This window comes from Apteryx mantelli, chromosome 25, assembly GCF_036417845.1.
Source record: "Apteryx mantelli isolate bAptMan1 chromosome 25, bAptMan1.hap1, whole genome shotgun sequence".
Lineage (NCBI taxonomy): Eukaryota > Metazoa > Chordata > Aves > Apterygiformes > Apterygidae > Apteryx > Apteryx mantelli.
The window spans coordinates 5,953,272-5,969,494 of NC_090002.1; the positions used below are offsets into that span (position 1 = coordinate 5,953,272).

The following is a 16,223-nucleotide window of genomic DNA, read 5'->3' on the forward strand; positions in this document are numbered from 1 at the left end:
TTTAAGGCCACTTTTTTTTTCTTCCTCAGTTTCACCCTTTCATGTGATCACATCTCTGTCTGACCTTGGCAGACAACCTGGGATTCGCTTCCTGCTTTGATGTGGCTGAAGCTGCCAGTGGCTCCCAGCCCTCGCTCCCAGAAAGGGTTTCCCTTTCCTGGTGTGTGAAGGGCAATTCATTCCTGCAATGATTTTTGGTTTTTTGTTTGTTTTTTTTGACCTTTCCAGCCTGCGTTAGTCTCAGTTGGGATACCTGCAGATACGGAGATGCTGTTCTACCTTACCTTACGTTTCTTTCTTTGTGTGGATTATCTGCAACTTCTAAATTGCCTTAAAGAGCCCAGTTTTAGCTGCTAGATCAATGCTCCTGGCGCTGCCTGGGAGCACAGTGGCGCCTGCTGGCCACCTCGCGAATAGGTGACTGTCCCCAGCTCAGGCAGGGGCCCCGCACGGAGGTGGCCGGTGGCCCGGGTTGGGGTCGTCCGGCTGGGTAGGGGGAGTTCACTGTTTCAGGGTGCTAATCTGAATTCGGACGGGGGTCGCTTACCCAGCATTATCCTCTTCTCTCCTAGGTTTTTTTTTTTAGCCAAACTGCACCTTAATTGAGTTAAAAACATTTCTGTGGTTTCTTTTTTTCCCTCTTTTCCTTTTTGATTCTTAAAGAGATGTTTTAAAGGAGGGAAGCAATGGGGATGGTGAGGCAACAGCACCCAGCTGTGGAGGTCGGGCGCTCCCTCTCCCACCTGGAAGCGCGGAGGTGGTTTTTAAGGGTTTCTGGAGGGTTTTTTGGTGGTTCACTTTGTTTCGAGCTGGATGCAGAGATGAGCCTTTTCCCTACACCGTCCCCTTGGCCGCGTACGTGCGGGGAAAGCGGCGGTGCCGTAACCTGCCTGGGTAATAGCGTAACTCCCCGTGCCCCAGCCGGGTCCGCTGCCCCGCGGACAGCTGCGCAAAGCACTTAGCTCCCCTTCGCGCTCCGCCGGCCCCGCGCCGGGCTTTCGCGGCCGGCCTCGCCGCTGCCCCGCGGCGCCTCTCCGCTGCTCGTATCGCCTCTTTCGTCCCTTCCGCAGGTCTCGCTGGTGACGGCTGTTTCTCTTTTCCATCTCTTTCGGCTTGTCCCGGGCCGGGGGAAGGTCCTTGCAACCCCGGGAGGTTTCTCTTTCCTTTTCCTCCCCTCCCTCCACACCTCTTTGCTTTCCCCCAGCGAAGCCCGGCGGGACGGAGGACCCCAGCCCCGGCGTTTTCCTTGTCCCCCCCCGCCACGTGTCCTGCCGGCATCTCCCGGTACTGAGATATTCGAGATGCCGTGGCACTGTGAGCCCGGGCTTCTCCGTCGCCTCCGGGACCAAGGCTGCCATCTTGGTGCCGCCGGCTGGCAGCCTCCGCTGGGCTTTGCTTGCTCTTGGGCGACGCTGGTTCCCCGGGGGAGCGAAAAACTCCTTTCCTCTTCTCCGGGACCGGAGAAAGACGTGATGAAGGCTGCTCGTGGCTTCGATCTCCCTCTGTCCTCCCTCCCGGTCCTTCTCCCTTGATTTTTCCCCCCCTCTCGCCCTGCCCCATCTCCCAGTCTCCTCCTGGGCTGTCGCTGGGCCGCTCTCTCCCCGCTCCGCGGTGTTTCAGGGAGCACTTGCCGTCGCGGGGGGCTCGGCGAGCTGGGAGCCTCGTGGCGAGGCAGAGCGAGTGGCCCCAGGGGCCAGGACCCCCCCCCCCCCCTTGCCCACGGCTCCCTCTCCCAATAAGCCATGGCGCGCGGGGCGGCCGGGATCGGCGGCGGGCCGGGAGGGAGAGGTTTATTTTGTATATGAATGATTTTTAATGAATGCAATATTAATCCTTGCAGATGAGCAATAAATCATTAAAGTCTAATTAAACTATTAGGAAAACAAACCCCTCTGGTGCCGTGGGCGGTTTCTTTGGAAGAGTGAGCCAACGGGGCGGCTTTGGGGCGCCAGGTCACCTCTGAGCCCCCCCCCAGGAGCTGCCTCGGGGCCTTTGGGGTCTGGGTCCCCCTGAGCCCCCCCCCCCCAGGCCTCATGATTTGGGGTTTGATCCCCCCCCGGGCCCCTCTATTGCAATTTGAGCCCCTCTATTTGGGGTCTGAGCCCCCCAGGTCCCTTGATCTGAGGTTCCCCCCTCTCTGATCTCTCCCCCGCCCCTCGCTTTGGGGTCTGGTCCCCTCCAGCCCCCCACGGAGGCACTTTCCCCTATCCCACGGCAGGCCCGTGGCTCTCCCCCCCCTTCCTGCCACTCCCAACATGGCGTCCTCAAAGCGTCGGGTCACGCCTCCCAGGGCTGCGGGAGAGAGGAAGTGCCACTCCCAGCATGGCCGCCGCTTGGGGCGGAGCCCCGCTGTCAGCTGAGTGCCACACCTAACATGGCCGCCGGGAGAGGGGCGGAGCTCCCGGCTGGGCCGGGTGCGGCACCGGACATGGCGGGCGGGAGCGGGCGGGGCTCCGCGGTGACGCGCGGCGCCCTGGCGGAGCGGCGGGAGGAGCCATGGCGCAGCCGGCGGAGCTGCCGGAGCCCGGCGCCACTCCCAACATGGCGGCGGCCCTGCCCCGGCTCTCCCTACCGCTCCCGCGAGAAGGGGGGGTGAGTCCTCGCGAGAGCTCGGCGCGGCGCGCGGCGGAGGGCGGCGGACATGGAGCCGGGCGGCGGCGGCGGCGGGGGGCCGGGCGCGGGGCCGCTCCCGGGCAACAACAAGGCGCGCGGCGGGGCGGCGCCGCCGGGCAAGGCCCGCGACCTGGGGCGGCCGCCGCGCAAGGACTCCGAGGTCAGCGCCGCGGCCAGGCCCCGGCCCCGGCCCCGGGGGGCGGGCGGAGGCCCCGGGCGGCGCCCCCCGGGCCGCCCCGCGTGGGGCTCGGCGGCCGAGGGCAGCGGGTCCGAGCCCGGTCCCGGTCCCCGCCGGGGCGGCGCAGGGCCGGCTCGGCCCGGTGCGTCGTGGCTCGGCAGGCGCTCGGCCTGCCCGGGCTTCGGCTCGGTACCGGCCTCCCGCTCCCGGGCCCCGCGGGGACGGGGCGGGTCGATGCCGGCTTCAACCGCAGCCGGGGCCCGCACGGAGCCGGTTCGGGCTCCCGGCTGAGGGGGCTGCGCTCGGTGCCGCTGCCGGTGGCTTCTCCCGAGCCGCGCAGCGTTTGGGCGCGGAGGGGTGACGAGGACGAGGCCCTTCCTCTGGGTGCGGGTGGGTCCCGCCGCGGGGTTCGGGCCGGGGGTGGCTCTGGGGAGAGGTGACCCCCCGGTGCCCGTGGAGACCCTCCAGCGCCAGGCTGCGCGTCCGGAGAGAGCTGACTTCTCGCTTTTCCCCCTTCCCAGCCTGGGGCTGAGGCTCTGATGTTGTTATAAAGCCCTCAGACCTGGTTCCTCTCCTGGGAAGACTCCAACTGCCCGGCGCCAGGTCCAGACGAAGCATCCCCGTCCGGGATGCCGGTGCCTTCTTTGGGACTTGGCCCGCTGTGGCGGAGAGGCTGCTCTAATACCCCGTTCCCTGCGGTCGGTCGGTCCCTCCCTGCCTGCGCCCGCCCTCGCCGGGGCAGGGGACGTCGCCCCCCGAAAGTGCCTGCGTCTGGGTGCGGCTCGGAGGCGCAGGAGGCCCCTCGCGCGGGAGCAGGTGCCGCACGGTTCACGCGGGTTTTACTGTGCGTCCACGCTGATGACTTGCTTAAAGGAAAGAGATGTTTCATTCCTCTAAGGCGATTGCTTCTCGCTCCTGGCTCGATGTTTTCCCAACCTCGCCAAAGCTGCCTGGAATTGTTTCACTTGCTATTTGTATTCTCTTGGCATTTCTCCATTGCTGGCCGGGTCTGTACTGGGGTGATAGCCCAGATTTTCATGCTGACCCATGTCTGTACAAAACGGGCGAGCTCTGAGAGCACCCCAGTTCAAGCTAACCTGCTCCCCTGCCAAGATTAAACATGCCCCGTCTCCTGGTTTACGTTTCGGCCCTTTTCTTTGGGGTCCTGGGGTGTTTTACAGGTGCTGCAGTGGCAGAAACGCAGCCCGGCTGAATGCGGCTGTTTGCCACCAACAGCAAGGCTAGGGAGATGGCACGAATCGAGCTGCAGGAGGTGGTTTAGGGGTTGCCTTGGTAACGTTTAAGCTGACGCCGGTAAATTTTTGATCTCTTAAACTGAAAATACAGTCCTGGACTTGCAGCAGAGTGAGATGAATTGCGAATGTTGTAGGGATTCTTGCTTTCCTGAAAATGCTTTAACTGAATTTTCATTTTGCTTTCAGGGCTATTCGGAGTCCCCAGACCTGGAGTTTGAATATGCAGATACCGATAAATGGGCAGCAGAGCTCTCTGGTAAGGGAATCGTCCTGATGGATCGATTAATCAGCCATGATTTCTTTCTTGGTAGTGATTAAAGGAACTCCATCAACGCCACTATGGCTTTGTTGATGTTTTTAAACCCCTCGGTCATGTTAAAAGGGATGTGATGTCATGTAATTAATTTTTTGCCACGTGCTGGGTGTGTATTTTGCATTTCCCTCATCTTGGTTACAATGGCAGTTAACTTGGCTGGGTTGCAGCTTTCTCTGACAGCTTGGTTGCAGGTTGTTGGAGAAAGAGGCCTCTCTTCAGGTTCTTGAAACAGCATCTTTTCTTTGAAAAGGCTAATTCCAAGCTTGACGGATGCTGCAGCTGCATTGTTGTGGTGTGAAACACTGCCTTGAAATTGTTTAGCAATGAAAGCACATAAATCAAAAAAAGAAAAGGTAGAAACAGCTGTTTTGGTGCGTGATAGCAGCTAGCCCTGCCTGGGTGGCCAAGGTTGGCTGCCCCGGCTCTGCCCTGTGGTTTCCCTGCTGTGACCTGGCCGGTGTCTGCAAGCAGCTCCCTGAGAGCATGTTGGGAGAAACCTGACTGGTTTCTCTGTGCTTCCTTGGCAGAGCTGTACAGCTACACGGAAGGGCCTGAGTTCCTGCTCAACCGCAAGTGCTTTGAGGAAGACTTTAGGATCCACGGTGAGGACCTTCTCTTGTACCTCTCCCCGTGCTGGGCGGGGATCCCCTGGAGGAGATGTGCGGGAATAGTTGCATTACTGCTGCATCAGACAGCAGGATCCAGGCGCTGATGGTCTTCACGTGGTTTGTATTTGAGACTGGTGTTGCCTGGGCCCTGGAACGCAGCTTGCTGCGTCTGGCTTGTTCAGCATTCACTTGTATTAATGTCCTAGACGATTCATTAATGCCAGGGTGGCTGTGCTGGAAAATACAGGCGGCAGCAAGAGCATCCAGCTCCTTTCCCATCAGCAGCTGGTTGCGGTTGATGTCTGAGTGCTGCCAAGGCCAATTCAGATGGGCTTGATTCACGTAGTTGTGCGGTGGAAGGCAGGGGATGTCCCTCTGCCCACCTCACGTGTACCTGGGTGTTGTTCGCAGCCTCTCGTGAGCACCTTGTTCAGTGGGGCAATCCCGCTTGCCCTCAAGCTGGATGCTTTGAGTTTTTCATGTGATGTTTATGTCCAGTGAAGAGAGAGGGGCTGTACGTGCCCTCAGCCAGGCTGCCTTGGCTTTTCAGTGCGGGACAAGAGATGGACTGAGCTGGACAAGAACCAGCATCGCACTCACGCCATGCGGCTTCTCGATGGGCTGGAGGTCACTGCGCGGGAGAAGAGGCTGAGAGTTGCCCGAGCCATCCTTTACGTTGCCCAAGGTACGTCACGGTGTTGGGCTGGTGGGCTCTGGCTCGTTATTTTCTCCGTTTTTTTTTTTTCCCTTGTATCCTTGATATCACCTGGGATGATTGGAACTAAGGTAACCTCTCATTGTAGCTTCCTTTCAGATTAGGAGCTTTTTACAGGCCTGGGAGTCAAACGTTTTATAGGAGCTTGGTCCAAAATTTGGCAGTCTTGATGCGCAGTCCTGGCTCTGCCAGACCTGGGCTCTGTTACCCACAAGGGGGCAGTTCTGTCCTCTGCATCTGATTTCTTGTCTTAAAATTGTGGATGTGGTTTTCATTCTCCGTGCAAAGTTTGCTGCCTGGGAGGGCCTTGGGATTCCTGCAGGGGTCGGATCCAGCAAGGATATTGTTACAGGCACTTTTGGGGAGTGCGGCTCCGAGGCCGAAGTGCAGGCCTGGATGAGGTATAACATCTTCCTGTTGCTGGAAGTGGGGACGTTCAATGCTTTGGTGGAGCTGCTGAACATGGAGATTGAGTGAGTACTGTGGAAAGGTGCTTTCGGAAATGGCTCTGGGCTCTTCTCTTGGCGTGGGTTTGTCTAGTTTGTGGCAGCCGCTTTGTCCCCAGTCTTATTCCTCGTCTGTCTATCTCTAATCTAATCCCTGCAGTACTGGAATGACTCCTGTTATTTGGATAGATCTGTAATGTAGAATTATACACAAATTATTCAGCAGTTCTTTCTGGCTGTGCTATCTGGCAGCAAACAGAAATGAGTCTATTCCTCCTCCTCCTTCTCCTCCCTTGACTGTCCTGTTAATTTGGGATTTGTTGCAGCAATACCTGTCCCAAGGGTTGGCTCTGGTGTGCGGGTTGCTCGTGGCGGGGTTAAAATCTCTCGAAAGCCCCCTTGTCTGAGGCTGTTTTCCCTCCGCAGTAACAGCGCGGCTTGCAGCAGCGCAGTGAGAAAGCCTGCCATCTCCCTGGCCGACAGCACGGATTTGAGGTACGGAGACGGAGCTTGGGATGAGGAGGCAGTGCTCAGCCTGCGTGAAGGGCAGGCGGCTGAGCGGGGAGATGAAAGCAGTGAAGTACAGCAGGGTGGGGGGATATTTTTTTTTTTGCTTTGACTCGCAGTTCAGTCTGCGATACTGTGATCGTTCTGTTGATCCGTGTTTGTGGTACCTCGTGCGCTGTCCCACACCGAAGAGGCCTTTCTCCAGTGTCTGAGCCCTGATCCCCTGGTGTGGGGTGGGTGAATTGAAGCAGGCCGTGATCTTGGCAAATCCAGACTTCCCCCAGACCAGTGGGTGCTGGCAACATCTCTGTAACCCATCGCGACTTTGTACCCTGTGGTAATTAATTTGGCCTTTTGCTCTTTGCAGAGTGCTGCTGAACATCATGTACCTGATTGTGGAGACAGTCCGGCAGGAGGCTGAGGGAGACAAGGTGGAGTGGAAGACCATGAGACAGACCTTCCGAGCAGAGCTGGGTGAGGACGAGAGTGCCTGGGGGGAATAACAGGACGGAGGTTACCAGGAGGTGAAGAGCAAGAGTGAGATGATGGCTGGATCTGGGCCTCGGTTAATAGGAGCTGGTAGCATCGGGTTGGTTCCTGCTAGGTGTATTGTGTCTAGGCTGAACCTTGCTGGAAAGGATGAAGGAGGTGAGCAAAGGAAGCCGGCCAGCCTTTTTTGCTGCCATGGTGCTCTCTCCCTGGGGAGAAGCCTTGAATGTTGGGGCTGTTATTTCCCCTTGGCACAGGGGTAAGAAATTATGGAGGGTATGAGGCCTTAGAAAGGAAGAGAAGAGCTGTCTGGGATGAAGTGAAGACGCTGGAGATAGGAGGTGACGGGGAAGAATGACTGCTGAGACCAGTGGGAGAGTGCAGGGGCTGGTGGTGCTGGTGTGCAGGAGGGAAGGTGCGAGGGGCAGGCGTGAGGACAGCCTTGCTATCGTTGTTGTGTGAACCCAGGAGCCCCACTGTACAACAACGAGCCCTTCTCCGTCATGCTTTTTGGGATGGTGACCAAATTCTGCAGCGGCCACGCTCCACACTTTCCCATGAAGAAGGTGCTGCTCTTGCTCTGGAAGACTGTGCTGGTAAGAGGGAGGCCGTGGGGTGTGCCAACGTGCGTCTTGTGGTTTTACCTTTAACAGAGGAAGGAAGTTCTGCCCCCAAGCTGGCTGTAGTTGCGCTGTCCTCTCTTTCTGGCATAAATCTGGGTAGTTGGGCCCTGTAGGTGAGCGCTGGTTATTGGTCTCTAGAGCTGGAGTCCAAGGTGCAGCCAAAGCAAGGTCCTGAGCTTGGGCTGGTGTAAAAGAAAAGGTCCAGATACCTCTGCTGCAGTTACCCAAGCACCCTCCTGTCCCTTCAGTCTATCACAATGACAAGAGCAGCATGGGGGCAGACAGGTCTTGTCCTACACCATGGAGAAGGATTTGGGACTCTTGGAGTGTGGATTTGGGAAGGGCAGGTGGAGAAGCCCTTGATACTGTGTGTCGAGGAGTCTCCCAGGCTCAGGAACCCATGGTCTCCCTTGCAGTGCACCCTGGGAGGCTTCGAGGAGCTCCAGAGCATGAAGGCAGAGAAACGGGAGATCCTGGGCCTCCCGCCACTCCCGGAAGACAGTATTAAAGTGATCCGCAACATGAGAGCTGCGTCCCCCCCGGCATCGGCCTCTGACCTCATCGAGCAGCAGCAGAAGCGAGGCCGGCGGGAGCACAAGGTGAGGCTGGAGCAGGGTGCTGGGGACAGCGATGTTAATTGAGGGTCAGCTGGGTCTGGGACACCAATCTTGGAGCAACTTGTACCCAGGATATTTACCTGCCTGGTAGTGAGCAGTGGGATGGAGACGTGTAGCTCCCACATACCTGCTTCTCTCTCTCCAGGCCTTGATTAAACAGGATAACCTTGATGCCTTCAATGAGCGGGACCCTTACAAAGCTGATGACTCCCGTGAGGAGGAGGAAGAAAACGATGACGACAACAGCCTGGAGGGAGAGACCTTCCCCCTCGAACGTGATGAAGTGATGCCTCCCCCCACCCAGCATCCCCCCAGTGACCGCATCGCCTGCCCCAAGGGGCTGCCCTGGGCCCCCAAGGTCCGGTGAGTCCCTGGGGTGGCATCTTAGGTCCGGCTGGGGGGAGAGCTGGAGTGACTGGCCGAGGAAGACAGCAGAGGTTGAATAGCCCATCATTGTGCCCTTCAGCAAGGTGCGCAGAGAAGATGTCAGGGCTGGGGTGGTCAATCTCATGGTCTCTTTGGTGGCTTTTCTCCTTGGTGGGGTGGGCTTGGCACCATCTCCTTCACCTGACTGTAGTAGTTATTTCTGATGCCCTGTACTTGGGGGTCTCGTGTAGCCAGCAACAGGGGGAATTTAGGCTGATTAGAAGATGCAATGTCTTCCTCTTGTGTCCCTTTCCTGCAGAGAGAAAGACATTGAGATGTTCCTGGAGTCCAGCCGCAGCAAGTTCATTGGCTACACTCTGGGCAGGTAGGTTCCTGCGTAGCCAGATTTGGGGAACTGCCTGTTTGGGGGGTTGTGGCAGAGGCTGCTAGTGGGCGAGCTGTCATCGCCCTCCCCTTGCCAGCAGAGAAGCCCTGAACTTGCTGGCTCCTCTTGACGGTAGTTTCTGATCTGCCCGTGGAGGTGGCTCAGAGTTTGCTCCTGAATGCACCCAGCCTGGCTCTTCCCCTTCTCTCTAGTGACACCAACACCGTGGTGGGGTTGCCCAGGCCAATCCATGAGAGCATCCGAACCCTGAAGCAGGTGAGTGTATTGATGAAGTCCTCTGATCTCTGTCTTTGTGCACGTGCCCCTTCCCCAACCCACTGCACTGATCATGGGTCAGGGCAAGTGATTCATTTTCCTGGCTTCTCTCTGCCCAGCTCAGCCCTGGGAGGTGAGAGGCCTCAAGTCGTCTTCTCTTGCCTGGTCTCCCAGGCTGTCTAAGCCCTCTTCTTCCCCGGCCTTCTTTCCTTTCTTATCTGGGGTTGCCCCAGAGGTGAGGCGAGCAGCTGCCACCTTCCCCTGCCACCCTGTCTATCGGGGTCAGGTCACCAGTGTTAGATGGGCCTGATGGACAGGAATGACAGAGGTTTCTGGAGGGACCTACAAAGATGATGGGACAGAGCAGGACCCCTTGTCACGCTGGGGCAGCTCCTGGATGCACCGCGGGGCAGGTTGGGGTGGGTGGCATCAGTGGGGGGCTCTGAGCTCTGTAGCATGAAGCCCCTGCTCTGTCTCCGTGCAGCACAAGTACACGTCGATCGCGGAGGTGCAAGTGCACATGGAGGACGAGTACCTGCGCTCCCCGCTCTCGGGGGTGAGTGTGGGGACGAGGAGGGGGCAAAGATCCGTTGATGGGAGCTGGGGGTGCTTGGTCCTGCCAGGCCTTTTGGCCATCGGGAGGGTGGAGGTTTGCTCTGTGGCTCGCTGGGGAAGGAGGAGTAATTTCTCCAGGGGCAGAGTGGGGTTATGCTGGGAGGCATCAGGTAGGAGTGAGAAGTATCCTGGACTATGTGGCTTACCTCGGGATCAGAGAGCCCGGCCCTGAGCTGGACCTGCACTGCTGGTGGCTGCTCTTGGTGTGAGGTTATCTCATCTCTCGTGGCACCAGGGGGAAGAGGAAGTGGAGCAAGTTCCTGCTGAGATCCTGTACCAGGGCCTCCTGCCGAGCCTGCCGCAGTACATGGTGAGCTGGGGAGTCCTGTGGGACCCCGGGCTTTTCTCCATCTCCCTTGAGCTGATCTGGGGGTGCCTGATCCTGGGGTCTCCCTCTGTTGCTCTGTCCCTTTCCAGTGATGTCCTCCAGGTCTTCTCCTCTCCCTATATATATAACCTTGTTACTCCATCCTGTGGTGGGTAGGAAGGTCCGTGGCTGGTCTCCCCCATCCCCTGATCCAGCTCTCCTTTCTTCCCAGATTGCTCTGTTGAAGATCCTCCTTGCTGCAGCCCCCACTTCCAAAGCCAAGACGGACTCCATCAACATCCTGGCAGATGTCTTGCCAGAGGAGATGCCGTGAGTGACTGTGGAGGTGCTAGGTGGTAACGGAAATGGAACAGAGAGTGAGTTGGAGCTTGGCAGGGTGCAGGCAAAGCTTACAGGCTGGAGCTAGGCTTGGCCTTGTCCAGCCTGGGAAGCTCTTCTGCCTTGTCTCTGTTTCCCAGTGGATCTGTTTTCCATTAGATACAGGATTTGCCTTTGCTGATTGTGGTGTCCTTATGCACCATTCAGCAACGTCCGTGCTGCTCCCCAGAGGTGGCTGCATCTTGAGGGCAGGGAGATGGGTCCAAGAGCTGCATGGATGGGTTTGACTGTGTGTTTTGGGGATGAAGCATAGCCAGTGACCACTGTTCGTTCGTTAACTCGGGATTAAGTGACAGGAGGGATGTGGAAGGGAAGGGTGCGTTGGATGTTCTCCAGGGCTGGCAGGGTGCGGACAGTGTCCCAGCCTAAGGATCCCTCTCTGTCCCCCAGGACCACAGTGCTGCAGAGCATGAAGCTGGGGGTGGATGTCAATCGGCACAAGGAGATCATCGTCAAAGCCATTTCTGCTGTGTTGCTCCTCCTGCTCAAACACTTCAAGCTGAATCACATTTACCAGGTGAGGCGGGCCAGGGTCTGACCACCCTGCCACGGGGCTTTGGGGAGGGGGAGCACCCAGGATGGATCCCCGTTCACCTGCCCACCCTGCCTTTCCTCCCAGTTTGAGTACATGGCCCAGCATCTGGTCTTCGCCAACTGCATCCCGCTCATCCTGAAGTTCTTCAACCAGAACATCATGTCCTACATCACTGCCAAAAACAGGTAGTGGAAGGGGGCTGCCCACCCACGTCCCCTCTGGGGATGCCACAGGGAGTGCAGCAGGGTGTGGGGTGGTGGGTCCCTGCTTGCATTGCCCCCCGCTTCCATGGAGACCTTCCGTGGTCTCTCCCAGGCTGTGGCTTCGGCACAGGCAGACACCAGGGAAGTGCCCGTTGCAGCTGACCTCCTGCAGGCAGGAGGTGGGGGGCTGCATCACCCCTACCCCAGGTAGGGTCTGTGGAGCAACGTGTCCCCTCTCCTTTCCGCAGCATTTCCGTCCTGGACTACCCGTACTGTGTGGTGCACGAGCTGCCGGAGCTGACGGCGGAGAGCCTGGTAAGTCGCTCCCTTCTCCTCCAGGCCCTGGCGCCTTGGGCACGCTCTGCAGGTTGGGTTGCTTCTTGGAGAGGATCGGAAGGGTAGGAGGGGACAGGGCTGCGGCACCCTGCCCTGGCACCCGCAGCGCTTCCACCCACAGCTCCTGGGACCACTGGGTGTTCAATGGGTGCAGCACCTCCCTGCTCAGCATCCGGGTACTGGTGCTGGCAGGTGTCTCCTGGCTGACACAGCCATCAGTGCTCCTTTGGGCAAGGGTCCTCAGAGCAGAACGGCCTCTCCTCTTCCTCCCCTCATCCCCACTCCAATCTCTTGCTATTCCTTCAGCCTTTGCTTTCCCTGCAGGAAGCTGGAGACAACAACCAGTTTTGCTGGAGGAACCTGTTCTCCTGCATAAACCTCCTGCGCATCCTGAACAAGCTGACCAAGTGGAAACACTCTCGCACCATGGTGAGGGCTGGGGAACCCTGCCGGGGCTTGGCAGAGCCGGACTGGACTGTCGCAGGGTGCCTGGACTGGGCGAAGGGGCTGTGGATACCCTGGATGCCCCTCACGTGTCGCGCCAGGCCTTGCTGGGGAGCGGGGAGAACGGTGGGGGTGGCTGCTTGGAGGTGAGGGAGGAAGGCACCAGGGCGAGTGTGTGTGCGTGCTGTAGGAAAGGTAGGGTGTGTGGGTGTGTGTGTGTGTACACACGCACACGTGCTGTATGAGGAGGTTGGTGCGTGTGTGCGATGGGAAGCGTTTGAGTATCTGTCCCAGCCTCGTCAGCTCTCTTTTCCCACTTGCTGGGTGGCTTTGCCCCACAGATGCTGGTCGTGTTCAAGTCGGCACCCATCCTGAAGCGGGCGCTGAAGGTGAAGCAGGCCATGATGCAGCTCTACGTGCTGAAGCTGCTCAAGGTGCAGACCAAGTACCTGGGCCGGCAGTGGAGGAAGAGCAACATGAAGACCATGTCGGCCATCTACCAGAAAGTACGGCACCGTCTCAACGATGACTGGGCTTACGGCAACGGTACGTCCTTTGCAGCCGCTGGAAAGCGGCCTGTTACCCACTGTCCTTCCTGCTCCCTGCAGTGACACGTTTGAGCCCAAAACTGTCCCTTTGCTGCTTAGAGCTGTGGGGATGGATTTGGGATGGCAGCATTGCAGGGAAGAGGGAAGGGATTGGGGACGGCCAGTGTTTGAGCTGTCGGCTGCTGCCTGCTCTGTGCCCCTGCATATTGCTCGTTGTGAGGGCTCGGAAAGCTTTGGCCTGCGGGATGTGAGTTGGCTGAAGGGTCCCCCCGAAACATCTCCCCTTTGACACCCCTTTCCCTCTGAGCAGACCTGGATGCTCGACCCTGGGACTTCCAGGCTGAGGAATGCGCCCTGCGCGCCAGCATCGAGCGCTTCAACTCGCGCCGCTACGACCGGGCGCACAGCAACCCCGACTTCCTCCCCGTGGACAACTGCCTGCAGAGCGTGCTGGGCCAGCGCGTGGAGCTGCCCGAGGATTTCCAGGTCAACTATGACCTGTGGCTGGAGAGGGAGGTCTTCTCCCGGCCCATCTCCTGGGAGGAGCTGCTGCAGTGACAGCACTGCGGCGAGGACGGTGGGGGAGGCGGGAAGGGAGTCGTTTGAGCTTGGCCCGGGCTGGGCGCTGAGGACGCCGCGGCCCCTCTCCAGCCGCCGGCCGAGGGGCAGGGGGGGCGAACCTGAGGGTGCGAGGGGTCTCGGGGGTGCCTGGTTGCCCTGCGGCGGGGTTGGGAGGAGGCTGGAGCTGGGATGGATCCTCACGGCGGTGCTGTCCTGCCCCTCTGCTTCCTTCCAGGCTGGGCCGGATTCGACCCCGTGCCGAGGGTGGAGGTTCAAAGAGGCCACGGTGCCGTGGGCGTTAGGTGGGAGAGACCCGCTGTACGCGCCCCAGGTCGATCCTTTGGGCTGTAGCGTTGCGATCGCCCTCCTGCCTTTTCTAACCAGCCGGGGCCGAGGAGGGCGAGCGGCCGGTGGCGCGGGGAGCGGGGCGAATAGGGGTGAGGGTCCTTTTGGTGCTGCTGCGGGATACGGGGAGCAGGTAGCCACGGGCCACCGGGGCAGAAAACCCTCGTCTGCCTCCACGCAGGGATGCGGTGGCCTCGTCTTGCCTGCGCCCGGGGGGGCGCGATGGCCGTGGGGCCGAGGGGCTGGGACTGTCCCCCTTGCCGAAGGGCCGGGGAGGGCTGGGGACTGCAGTCTTCCCTCGCCCCGCTGGGTGGGGTGGACGAGCTGTACATATATATATATACATACACGTGATATCTCCGAACTGAGCGTGTCTGGACTTTGTCTGCGTCCCCGTTGCTTTTCCGAGGGAAGAAGCAAAGGGTAAATCCCGTGATGGGTCTCAACTGCTACTTAATATTTTATCGTTAATATTTGCCTTGCCCCAAAAGCCGTTGGCTTGGGGGAATGGGGGAGCCGGAGGGGTGCGGGCAGAAGCTGGTCCGTACGAGCAGGCGTTCCCGCTTCTCCGGGCTGTTTGCAGCCAGCCCTGATGGCAGGACTGCGGGGACCGAGCCTGGCCGATGCTTGGGGGGATCCTTGCCAACCCCAGCCTGAGCGAAAGCTGGTGACGGGGACCTGGGATGGGATCTGCCGATGGTCCTGTCCCCCTTCCCGCACCGCCTTGGGGACTGCCGTGGTTGTTTCATCGTGTTGGTGGTGCAACGGGGACTTTCTTCACCCCCTGCAAAAAGATGGGGTGGTCTCGGCTTGCTGCCAGCCCCTTCCCGCAACCCCGGGGAGCAGCGTCTCCGGAGTTTGGGCCGTGGGGAAGGAGACAGCCCCGAGCCCGGGGGCTGCCTTGGCTCCACTGTAATTGGGAGCGATGGCTAAATGACAGGAGAGGCGGCTGCAGGGAAGGTGGTCGCCTGGTTAATGCCACCGGAGCAGACGCTTGGACGCCTTCCTCCTCCCGGAGGGGGAAATTATCCTGTGCCGGGCAGAGCCAGGACCTGGAGGCTGACGGGGAGCAGCTCGGCGTTGGTCAGCTTTTGGGCTGGACGGGAGAGGGGGAGATGGGGGATGCCTGGCTGGGGCTCCGAGTGGGCTTTTTCCTCCATGGGCTTTTTCTTCATGGGCTTGGTTTCCCTCTGGGTCGGCTTGAGGCAGCTCCGAGCCGGCTCCGCGTGGAGGTGGATCCGAATTTGGTGCACCCTCCCTGGGGTGCTCCTGGGGCACCAGCTGCCCTATGGGGATGTTCTGCGGCGATCCGCATCCTCCGAGCACAGCGCAGCTCCGCACCGGCATCCCCCTCTCATCCCGAAGCTGCTGGATCAGGTGGGTCCGTCTTTGGGGGGACTTGGCGGATGTGGGTTCGGGCACAGGCGTGATGCGGAAGGGGGTGACAATTGGGGGACAGACCCCATGCCCATCCCCGGGGGACCCGGGAGGGGTGTGCATTGAGGCTGAAGAGCACAGAGAGCAGCACAACTGGCCGAGGAGGAGGAGGAGGAAGGCCGGGCAACGGGTTTGCAGCAGCCTCCATCATCCAACACGCTCCCACGGAGGAGCCAGGGATCAAACCTATGGACCCTAGAGCTTGGCTTTGACCCAGAGATGCTCGCCGTGCTCCGGGCCGTGCCTCAGTTTCCCCAGCAGCGAGGGAACAGCAGTTCCCGGCTTGGCCAGCAACGCCTGGGGAGGGGCGAAGGGTTTCTTGCCTGGTTAACGAAATCCCAGGAAAGTCGCCTCGGCTTTTGGGAGGAGAAAGACCAGGACGAGGGAAAAGGAGGCCCCCCAGCCGCGCCGCGGGGCTGAGGGAGACCTCGCTGCAGGATGGCGGCAGCAGGCGCAACCCGTATTAGACATCAGCGAAGCATCGTGAGCCGGCACAGCTGTAAATAACTTATCAAAAATGTGTTTTATTGGTTTAGAAGTGAATAACAAAATCCCTGCGGATGCGGGGGGGGCTGCAGCCAGGCCGGCGATGGGGCACGGGGGTGGCAGCACCCGTCGCGGTTACCACCGGAGGACGGCAAGGATGGGGCAACCCACGGCGGTGCGAGGGGCCTCCGGTGCTGGGGTGGGCTCAGCCCCCTGGGATGCAGCATGGATGGGACCTGCTGGGCAAGGGAGAGCCGGGCGCCTGCATTTCAGAGGTACTTGGATGCAGCCGGCGTTTCTCCAGCCGGGAACCTTTCCGAGGGGGTCTGCGGTACCCGACTGAGCCGGGACGCGGCTGCAACCCCTTTGCCTCCTCGGGGTGCAGGAGACCAGGAGCGGGGGGCACATTTGGACAACTCGGAGGTGCCGGCGAGGGCTGTACCAGCAGGAAAGCGGTATCGGATGTGCCGACGTGACCAGGCGGTCAGAGGGATTCGCGGGTTAAGCCTGGGCTCTCTGCCCCCCCTGGAGCGGAGCAGCTGAGGGACCTCTGCTACAATACGGACATTTTGCAGATCCATGGCTCCGGTGCTCTGGTTCAGCCCATGTTTC

The 16,223-nt window shown here is 59.8% G+C and overlaps 1 protein-coding gene across 2 annotated transcripts; it reads left to right on the forward strand.

Annotated features, from left to right (window-relative positions):
- Positions 1-2,491: 2,491 nt before the first annotated feature.
- On the forward strand, positions 2,492-14,052 carry STRIP1 (striatin interacting protein 1). 2 transcript variants are annotated; one of them, XM_067310574.1, is made up of 21 exons: positions 2,492-2,592; positions 4,234-4,303; positions 4,891-4,965; positions 5,522-5,656; positions 6,039-6,159; positions 6,559-6,627; positions 7,007-7,113; positions 7,597-7,724; positions 8,168-8,350; positions 8,514-8,731; positions 9,054-9,119; positions 9,332-9,395; positions 9,880-9,951; positions 10,246-10,320; positions 10,550-10,647; positions 11,107-11,233; positions 11,336-11,436; positions 11,703-11,769; positions 12,115-12,219; positions 12,576-12,780; positions 13,093-14,052. In XM_067310574.1, the coding sequence occupies exons 1-21, from the start codon at positions 2,497-2,499 to the stop codon at positions 13,338-13,340; spliced, it is 2,430 nt and encodes an 809-aa protein (XP_067166675.1). In that variant the 5' UTR covers positions 2,492-2,496; the 3' UTR covers positions 13,341-14,052. The 2 variants fall into 2 exon arrangements, with proteins under 2 accessions (XP_067166675.1, XP_067166674.1); XM_067310573.1 differs by lacking the exon at positions 2,492-2,592 and adding an exon at positions 2,642-2,773.
- Positions 14,053-16,223: the final 2,171 nt, after the last annotated feature.